Source organism: Arachis duranensis, chromosome 7 (genome assembly GCF_000817695.3).
Source record: "Arachis duranensis cultivar V14167 chromosome 7, aradu.V14167.gnm2.J7QH, whole genome shotgun sequence".
NCBI classification, from domain to species: Eukaryota; Viridiplantae; Streptophyta; class Magnoliopsida; order Fabales; family Fabaceae; genus Arachis; species Arachis duranensis.
The window spans coordinates 78223884-78233162 of NC_029778.3; the positions used below are offsets into that span (position 1 = coordinate 78223884).

The 9279-nt window shown below is 35.7% G+C and overlaps 2 protein-coding genes across 4 annotated transcripts; one reads left to right on the forward strand and one right to left on the reverse strand.

The window, feature by feature from the left end:
• Positions 1-342: 342 nt before the first annotated feature.
• Positions 343-5458, reverse strand: LOC107459553 (uncharacterized). The gene is given in 11 exon segments (XM_016077778.3): positions 343-822; positions 1180-1325; positions 1514-1620; positions 1705-1820; positions 2033-2100; positions 2190-2264; positions 2266-2564; positions 2794-2902; positions 3234-3457; positions 3717-3844; positions 5004-5458. Coding segments are annotated over 10 exon segments (1479 nt in total). The 5' UTR covers positions 3798-3844; positions 5004-5458; the 3' UTR covers positions 343-568.
• A 687-nt stretch (positions 5459-6145) lies between these two features.
• Positions 6146-9047, forward strand: LOC107459559 (uncharacterized). 3 transcript variants are annotated; one of them, XM_016077785.3, is made up of 6 exons: positions 6146-6305; positions 6415-6552; positions 7311-7551; positions 8283-8373; positions 8519-8585; positions 8701-9047. In XM_016077785.3, the coding sequence occupies exons 3-6, from the start codon at positions 7452-7454 to the stop codon at positions 8752-8754; spliced, it is 312 nt and encodes a 103-aa protein (XP_015933271.1). In that variant the 5' UTR covers positions 6146-6305; positions 6415-6552; positions 7311-7451; the 3' UTR covers positions 8755-9047. The 3 variants fall into 3 exon arrangements, with proteins under 3 accessions (XP_015933271.1, XP_015933270.1, XP_020983824.1); XM_016077784.3 differs by having other exon boundaries at positions 7316-7551; XM_021128165.2 differs by having other exon boundaries at positions 6164-6305; positions 6422-6552; positions 7316-7551.
• The last annotated feature ends 232 nt before the right edge of the window (positions 9048-9279 follow it).

The window sequence follows — 9279 nt, forward strand, 5'->3', positions numbered from 1 at the left end:
TAATGAAATTTCATGTTTTGCTTATGGTTATGGCCTTTGATTTTGTCAAACTTGCAAACTGGATTGTTTCTCAGTCTACAGCTGTTTCCATGCGTGATGCAGCCATAAATATATACCTTTTTTGGACTTATGACTCAGTCGACCATATTAACGTGTTGAACAGATCCATGGAAGTCTGGAGTTTCTGATCCATACAACTACAACTTGCAAACTAAGTTATGCTCAAGACGTCAAAAGGAATTCATATAATATTATTGTGAACTATTATTATATCAATAATATCGTTAACACTTGCAAATAAAAATACTTCAGCATTTCTTTTCCCTCAATATTTGGTCAAGATTCAGCATGAATCAATTCAAAATGATCAAACTGTAAGTTAATTCACAAGTTGTTACAATTGTTTGTGTCTACAGGGTTGAGTTTTACAATTCAACTTTTCCCAAGCTACAGGAGTTTAGGTGACTCTCTACCCTGTCTAATGCATATGACAAAATCCCCTTTGCCATTCCTACCATATTTGTGCCTTTACATTCACTATTAGCAGGTTGTAACAAAATTTTGAATGTCACGGAAGTTCACGTTTGTTCTTCTCATCCTCGTACACAGATGCCCTTCCCCTTCGTCCTATTACAAATGCTTCTGGGGAGGTGTTCTCATTGGGCATATTCAAACCCTGATATGATCGCTTTGCTAAAAACTCTGCCCCTGATCTAGCACCACTATGGACTAGAGAATTACAATTATCACGCAATTGCAGCGCCTTCTCAGTCGAATTAACTAAAGCAAGAGCCTCTCTTTCTCTTTCTTCCTCAACATGTTCTAGTGAAATAACATTGGATGGTTAGGGGGGAAAAAATGAGCATGTAGGGTCTAGTCTGAAAATTACTTTTCTAACTTACCAACATAATGCAAACCAAAAAAGAGAATATGAAAAATGAAAAAACCCATAAAACTGCTACATTTTTTCTTTCCTCATTGGAAGTAGAAAACATGAGCCACTTTACCAGCTTGGAGTTTTAAATTATAAGCAAATTTTCAAACAAGACATTAGTCTGTACAATCAAGCAGCTGGATTTGTGTTATCATCAGTGGGCTATGGATGGAAGATGATAATTCGGATGTCATGAAACCACAGCAATCCCAAGGTGCTTAGATGTAATAAGGAATAAAAACTACCTTGATTATCCAAATCTTCCACGTAGCCACCCTGAAAGAATGAAAATCGTGCTTCTTCTTCTTTCTCTTGGTTTTGGACTTCTACGTGAGGCAAATTAATCAGATTGCCAAATTCCATCACATAAGCTCCTGTCCACTGACTTCCCCTGAAAACAGAATAACACAGTAACATAAAAAATAAGAAATGTAAGTCATACATGTAAAGCTTGAAGAAAAATAATATTAAGATGCATCGATCAATATAAGATGATCGTAAAATGAGTGATATCTTTTTTCTTTTTTAGTGGGAATTTCTGATATTTAAGTGGATTAAGATATACGATGATGGGGCTACCTGCTGAAAGCTATCATTGCTTCGAATGGAGTAATAACTGGTGCTAGATACTCTTTGCTATCCAGCAGAGCCGTTTGAGCACAAGAGACGTATACGAAAACATCACACTGATAAAAATTTCAAGCTCTGTTAGCAAGTTCTGAGCCAAAAAGTCAGACTGCAGTGCATGGCAATAGTGAATCAAACTTCACCTCAGGAAAGTTGGCTAGTTTGGCGGGGTTTGGTCTTCCCATAACCAAAGTATAGGCCCTTTTTCCTGCCCCAGTAATGAGCTCCATCATCTGATTTATTATGTGTAGATAGCCAGCTGCATCAATATTCAAGAAAAATAATGTAACTCAATGCAGGATCATATTCTTCTCATTTTTTTCAAGGTTTACTTGACAATTTGGAATTTCACTTAACTAGATACAAATATATTAATCTTCTATCTTAACTAGATACAAATAGATTACTCTTCTATCCAATCATATTAGCAAAACCATGCAAGAAAAACCAAAGTTTAAACAGTAAACATACCAACAGCAAGAGTTCCAACCAAAATCCCAACAATATTAGCATCCTTAGACCTCTCAACCAGGTAGTATCTGCATGGTCATCACCTGAACTTGGTAAATTTTGAAAGACTCAAGGAGGTACACCCAAATGACTGGTTTGTTTATGTTGAGATACATACCTACGCTTAAGAATCCTCCTTTGTTGTGACAAGTCTGTCATCACTTGGTTTTCTGTTGCATCATATCTGACTAAAAACAATATCATGAAACGAATTATCAATTCCAATCCAAAAGAGCAAGTAGTCATCTATGCTTTGTCCATCAGGTAGTTTCCAAATCAATCCTCCCATGCTATATGTAGTCTCACTAGCCCCATTGATTGCAGAGGTATTACTACAATCACTAGCTGGTGCCCCATTTATTTTTGTAATATCTTTTGATGGAAGCATAAAAGAAGATGGAACATCTGCAAAGTGAACTTTTAAAATTGATGATTCTTGCAGTGACTGTCTTATCTGTTGTATTGAATGTGCATATTCCAGCCCATATAGAACCTGTATTTCAAATGGGACAAAATGGTTAAATGCATATGTATAAATGTCTGAAAGTTATTCTGGAAGAAATTATACTGGAAGTCCAACTTATAAATGATCATATATCATTGGAGCAAGTTTACATCTATTTCATTTTCCATACATTACAAATCAGTTATTCTCTCTCTTTTTCTTTTCTTATTTATTTTTTTAGTGAAAGAAACCATAAATGTTAAACAATTACTCATACCAAGACAGGCTTGCTATTGGTCATAGCATATTTTGAAATACTTTCAGCACAATCAGCTGTGGAAATGGAAGCCTTTCCATAAACAAAATATGCCGGTAAAGTTGTTGTCCTGCAGAAAAAAGTAGGAATTAAATGGAAGCACAAGTAGAATCTCAATCTTTATAGCAGCATGAAGAATCAAATTATGAAACCCCTTGCTATAGTGACCATAAGTACTCAAGAAACATTTTGAATCAGAGAAACATAGCAACTGGGAATTATGCATTTGGCATAACACTCTGTATAACAGATTAGATGACTTGGATGTATCATAAAAAATGGTTATAAACTTATAATCATATCAGATTCATCACTACAATTAAAGATGAAAAAATATAAAGGATTCATGTGACATGCCCAATTCTTTTTCCTTTCAAAAAGCCTGTTTTAGAAGTACTCACGGACTAAAACATGTATGTCCATAATGTATGACAACATCAGCATTGATGTGTGATGCTCCAACTTCATCAACACAACAGCTGCCATAGGTGGTATCTGCCATCACAAACAGTCCAATGTTTGTCTCATCCCAATTTCCTGTGACACTAGGTTGGGTCAACGATTGTAGTCTCTTGCGTAGAGCCGCGACCACTTTTGTTGAATCTTTTAGGAGATGATCAGGAAACTAAAGTTCATAAAGGACTGTTAGTCAGTTACACATAAAACTTCAAATTCTGACGGGGAGCGGGTTAGTTTTCATAAATAGCCTAAGAACAAAAAGACAATATTTTCAGTTGTTTTGCATGGAAAACTACATAGTAACTTTTGAATTTTATAGCTACTCAAATAATTGTTCTATTTTCTGGTTTCTCAGTTGTGAAGTCTAAACTCTAAAGTATATAAGAAACTCAAAGGAAGTGAAAAAGTCAGGAAGAGAATCTTACTTGTAAAGCAACTCTAGTGAAATTGTGAATGTGAATGAAGTTGGCAGTGGCAGCAACATCATACTTGGATTCAAAATCCATGGCATACACCAAAACCACCCAAATAACAAGCTCTTACCTTTCCTGCTCTGCAACAGAATTAATAATTGAGGCAGTAACCGCTACAAAATATGCCAAAAAGCAAATAAGCAACTCTTTTAGGTTTTGTGTTGGATTTGATTAGTGGAAATTGGTGTAGTGAATGAATGAGCTGATTTTGTTAGCTCTATAACTGTAGAACTGAACTAGTAATTGACTCAGTCAATTGGGTCATTGGTTCAACCAGTGGATTACTGATTCACCCACTTGACCCGGTCATAATTAAATAAAAATGTAAAATTATAAAAATAAAATTAAAATCAAAAGTTAAAACTTAAAATGCATGTCTTCACAAACATTAATAATAATCAAGTATCAATTTTTAGACATAACTAATTACGCAAAAAGAGATAATAAACTAGTCACTGGTACGAAATACTTTCTCAATTTAAATAAACAAGAAAGAGAGCAAAAAATAACATAATCAGTAAATCAAATTCAAGGAGTGATCTTAAAGTCGGCATCTATATGTTCCTGAGACAAATTTGAAGCTTGATCAACATTTCCTTCATTTTGATTTGCATCTATATCTACATTTGTCTATTTTTCACAAATCAATACCAATAATAATTCATAATAGCAACTGAGTTGTGATGAAGACATCTTTAAAATTCTAGCAAAACAAAAAAAAGAGAGCATGGGAACAACAATTTAACTGAACAATTTTATTCTGAGTTGCAGAGAACATGAACCTCATTTTCAACAATGATAATTTTTAGCAACAAAAGATTTAGCTCAAAAGATGATTTACAGATATACACAGCAACAAAAAATTTAGCTAAGTGATTATTTTCAAACTCCAATTATGATAATCAGTAACAAATTCAACCCTGATGATTTTCAGCAACAAAAGAATTAGTTCAGTGATATTTTCAGCAATAAATTCAACTTTTAGCAACAAAATCAAGGTGCAGTGATGAATTACAGCAAGAAAAAATTTAGCTAGGTGATTTTTTCAACAAGCCAGCAACAGATTCAAGGTTATAGCCAGTAAACAATTCAGCTCAGTGATGATTTTCGGCAACAAAAAAAATTATCTCAAGAATATTTTCGGCAACAAATTCAACTTTCAGCAACAAAATCAAGGTGCAGAGATGAATTACGGAACAAAATTGAGCAAGAAAGAACAGGGAATTTGTTGTAACTCACCAAATCGGGGACCACCTGCTGAAGCTGACCGCGAGCCTCGAAGCAAGAAGACTACAACGACGATCAGCCCCGGAACGTGCTGCTTCTTCCACCGGCGAAGCACGCGACTTAGTGCACCGGGACCTGCTGCTTCTGCCGACGGCGACGCACGCGATTGAGTGCCCCGGGACCTGTTGCTTCTGCCTCCGGCGACGACGAGAGCAGGGAAGTCGCGCGCTGACTGCGAGACGGTGACGAGACAGAGAGCGACGACGAGCTTGAGCGCGAGACCGGAGACGAGAGAGCTTGAGTGCGAAAGCGACAGTGAGAGCGTGACGAGAGGAAGAGGAAGGAGACGTTCACTAAGCAGATTAGGGTTTTGGCTTTCCTTTTACTAGAACGACGTCGAGGGCAACTGCTTCTTCGAGGGCAAAGGAGGTGGTGGTAGACCGGCTGTGGTGGTAGACCCGAAAAGAAGGGATGAGAAATATTGGGTCGGGTTTGATGGGCCCATTTCATATTGATTAGGCATCACGGGCTTTTAAATCCCTGTTGCTACAATGGGCCGTATAAACCAAAGCCCAAATCTAATGAATATCACAAATACACAAGGTTCCCGAAATTTTCTTTAGTTTTGACTTTTGACTTTTATAAGATAATCTTCATACCAATTTTGACTTACCTACTCATCTCTGAAGCAAGCAAGTCTCTTAGCTAATCAATTTTTTTTTTTTAATTTCGGCTGCTTTTTTTAATGTGATTTATTAGTTCATTCTACTAATTACTAAGTGACGTGTAATCATGCATATTCATGCTATGCTATAATATTAGGAACTTAATAAAAACTAGAATAATTGACTTAATTCTGAGAATAACAGATGTACACAATAAGCACCTATAAGCCTTGTACCTAATAAAATCAGAAATTAGATCACAACTTGTCAAGTGGAATCATAATTATTAATTAACATCCATTAGCTTAAAAGAATACTCTACTGTTAAAAAAAAGATTAAATAACCAAAAGAAATTTTCATCCCAAAAAGAAAAGAAAAGCAAGGAAGCTAGGAACTGTAAAACAGATGATACAAGTAAAAAAATATTAAACAACAAAAAATAAGGAAAAGAAAATTGAAGTAATTGAAAATTATTAGATGGTGGTGGATAAATAATGACGGAGCATGGGCAAATAATTCTTCGTCGTTGGCAGAGAAGAGAGAAGAAAGAAGAATCCAAAACGCTATCGCCTTCGCCAATCGCCACTTCAGAAAAGGAGGCTATCAGTTTCAGCAAACAAGGGAACACATATACCAAAACAAAAAAGGGTTCAATTCTTTTTCTTCTCTCTCTCTCTCTCTCTCTTCACTCTTGCTTTGATTCTACCTCATCGTTGATCGTTCTTTTTAATATTAGTTTTACCTTTTGCCTTCGTAGTTTTCAGTATCGCTCTCCGGTTTTTCGCTACCTGAAAGGAATTGGGTTCGACTTCTCCATTTCCCCCCGAATTCTTCACAGCTGAGCTGATCTCACTAGGGTTTTTGAGGGGTCTTTAAGACACTGCACGCATATGGGGTATGTTTCTGAATCCAATCCTATCCACTGAAATTTAGCTCCTTCTATTTCTAACTTTTTAGCATATTTGCGATTTATTCTTTTATCGGTATCGATAATTTCGCTTGTTTGGACCGATAAGTCTTAATCATGTATGGTGATAGTTTGGGACTTAGGATAATATTGAAATTAATGTTTTTGAGCTTTCTTTCTTTCTTTCTTTCTTTTTCCCAGTGATTTGTCTTTGTTTTATACTTATTGTTGTCTGCAAAAAATAAATTGATAAAAAGGAATCACTAGGACTGAGCTCAGCATTACTCTATATCCATGAGGTTGCATATGAGAAGCGCTTCATATTCCTTTTCTTTACCCCAATAGATTCGATCATTATACAACTATCTTAATCTTCTAAATTGAGGTGACGTGTATACTCTTTGTTGAAATTTAGAAATCATAGTTTTCTACTGGAGTGGAGTGAGGAATACATCAAAAGGGTCCATGGCTGATTCATTTAATTATTGCATAGCAATTGATGTTATGAGTGGAAAATATTGTTACTTCATTTTTGTTAGCTTGGATATATCCGTAGTTTATGTTGCTTATCTGTTGGGGGAGAAATTGTGTGATAACCAATTAATCATGTAACAAAAACTTACAGCTGAAGCGTGCGTCAATCTATTTGTTGGTACTGATTTGTTGTATATGAATCCACGGTTGCTGGTTTAACAATCATATGATTATATTGTGATGCATAATCGAATTTAATGTGATTGTAACAGAGCAGTGCTTGTCTTGGACGATATAAGCAGCCCACATTAATCAGTTCTGTGGATGTGCCACCAAAAGGATTGACAAAGCAAGGTAAGCCGGTGAAGAAACCTAGCACATCAGAAGATTTCTGGACCACCAGCACGTATGATATGGACAACAGTGCTGTTCAGTCACAAGGAAGCATCTCATCAACCAGTGTAACAAACCAAGCTGCAGATCCTGGCAACCCTGCTGAATTTGTGAATCATGGTATCTTCTATTTTTAAACTGTGTATTTAGATAATTAACAGAAAACTTTTTTTTTGGATTAACTATGAATTTGAAATTTAAGACGAATAATATGACTTTGGACAATAAAAAATTAAAGCATTCTGGGTTGATTGATTGGCCTTCTTTACAACACGACATGATTTTAGGGGTGGTTCTCTCTTTACGGGGCTATAATGATGGTAATATAAAACTGATGTCTCTGTAAGTAGCTACTGCATACTTCTCACTTTTTTGTTATATTTTGCTGATCCTCCTGGGTGTTGCCAAGTTGTATCTGCTCCATCTTGAAGCTAATATATGAGCCATTTTTAGTACCAAGGCTCATGGTGATTCAGTTGAGCTCTCTCCTTGTTCTGACTTTATTGAGATGCCTTGGTCGCTTTCCTTTTGGGGATTTTATTATTAGATAACACATTTTTTACTTAATTTGAAGTAATCTCTCAGATTTCTGGTTCTATGCATGTTCTCGATGCGATTCTTTGGGTAATCCAATCTTCTATCTGGTATAGATGGGTCGTCTTTGCATCTGCAACTGGTCTTCATGGATATTTTGGCCAGTTTTTCATTGGGTTTTTTCATTTTGATTTTCCATCTCCCTAGTCCCTATATTAAGTTGTAGTACATCGGGTTTTGAAAGATGTGGGAGCTGTGATTCTCAAATTGGCTAAGAAGGGAAAGAAAAAGAAATTAATATGAGAAATATTTTGCAGGTCTTATTCTCTGGAATCAGACTCGACAACGTTGGATTGGAAATAAGAAATCTGAGAACCAAGCACAACAATTGCGAGAACCCAAATTGAGGTAAATTATCTTGTTTGATTAGTTTTGTTCCAAGGCTTGTTTTCTTCTTATCTTGGTTCTTTAGACTGAAAACTAGTAGAGTTTGATCAACTGATCAATGCATTTCCATCTATTGCTGATGAGAATATCCATTCATGGGTTACAGTTGGAATGCAACGTATGAAAGTTTATTGGGGAGTAACAAGCCGTTCCCCCAGCCTATCCCTCTTGCGGTAAGCATTTAGTTCCTGGTCATCACAAAGTTGAAGCGAAAAATAGTTATACGATCATGTCCGGATGAAAAACATGTTATCTGATTATTTGTTTATATTAAAAAAATGTTGTTAGGAAATGGTAGATTTTCTTGTGGACATTTGGGAACAAGAGGGCCTCTATGACTGACCCCTACAAGGTTGATGAAGGATTGCTATTTGCTTAGATACCGGAAATAATTTTAGTTCTTGCTTCTCTGGTAAGAGGAAGAAGATTGGGCATACTGCACTTTGTATATCATTTATAACGTTATTTGTGTCACTTGACAATGAAGGAAAAGTTTCTCTCGGCAGGCCTAGCCTTGACATAATTGTATTATAATTTTATTTTATTTTATTGATGGCCCTTTCTCTCTAGAAGCTAGTTTTGCCAAATTTTATTTTATTTTTCTTGAGAAATGATGAAACTTGGGATTTCACGTATGTTTGGGTATGATCATTCATTTCAATCATGCTTAGAGAACTACTACAACAAAGCCTTGTCGGGTTATTATCGATTATTTATTCAATGGGAAAATATATAATTGGCTAAGCGGCAAAATAATCGGACGTAAGTAGTTGTTTGGTTCAACCAAAATTATGGTTGAAATAAGCTCAACAAAAATGAATGTTTGAAATGTGTTAGTTAAACGTAGGAGCAAGTATAATGAAATGA

Coding starts and splice junctions, on each gene's coding strand:
- LOC107459559 (XM_016077784.3), top strand. Junction 7,552..8,282: donor TGCTGAATTTGTGAATCATG/GTATCTTCTATT, acceptor AATATTTTGCAG/GTCTTATTCTCTGGAATCAG. Junction 8,374..8,518: donor TTGCGAGAACCCAAATTGAG/GTAAATTATCTT, acceptor CATGGGTTACAG/TTGGAATGCAACGTATGAAA.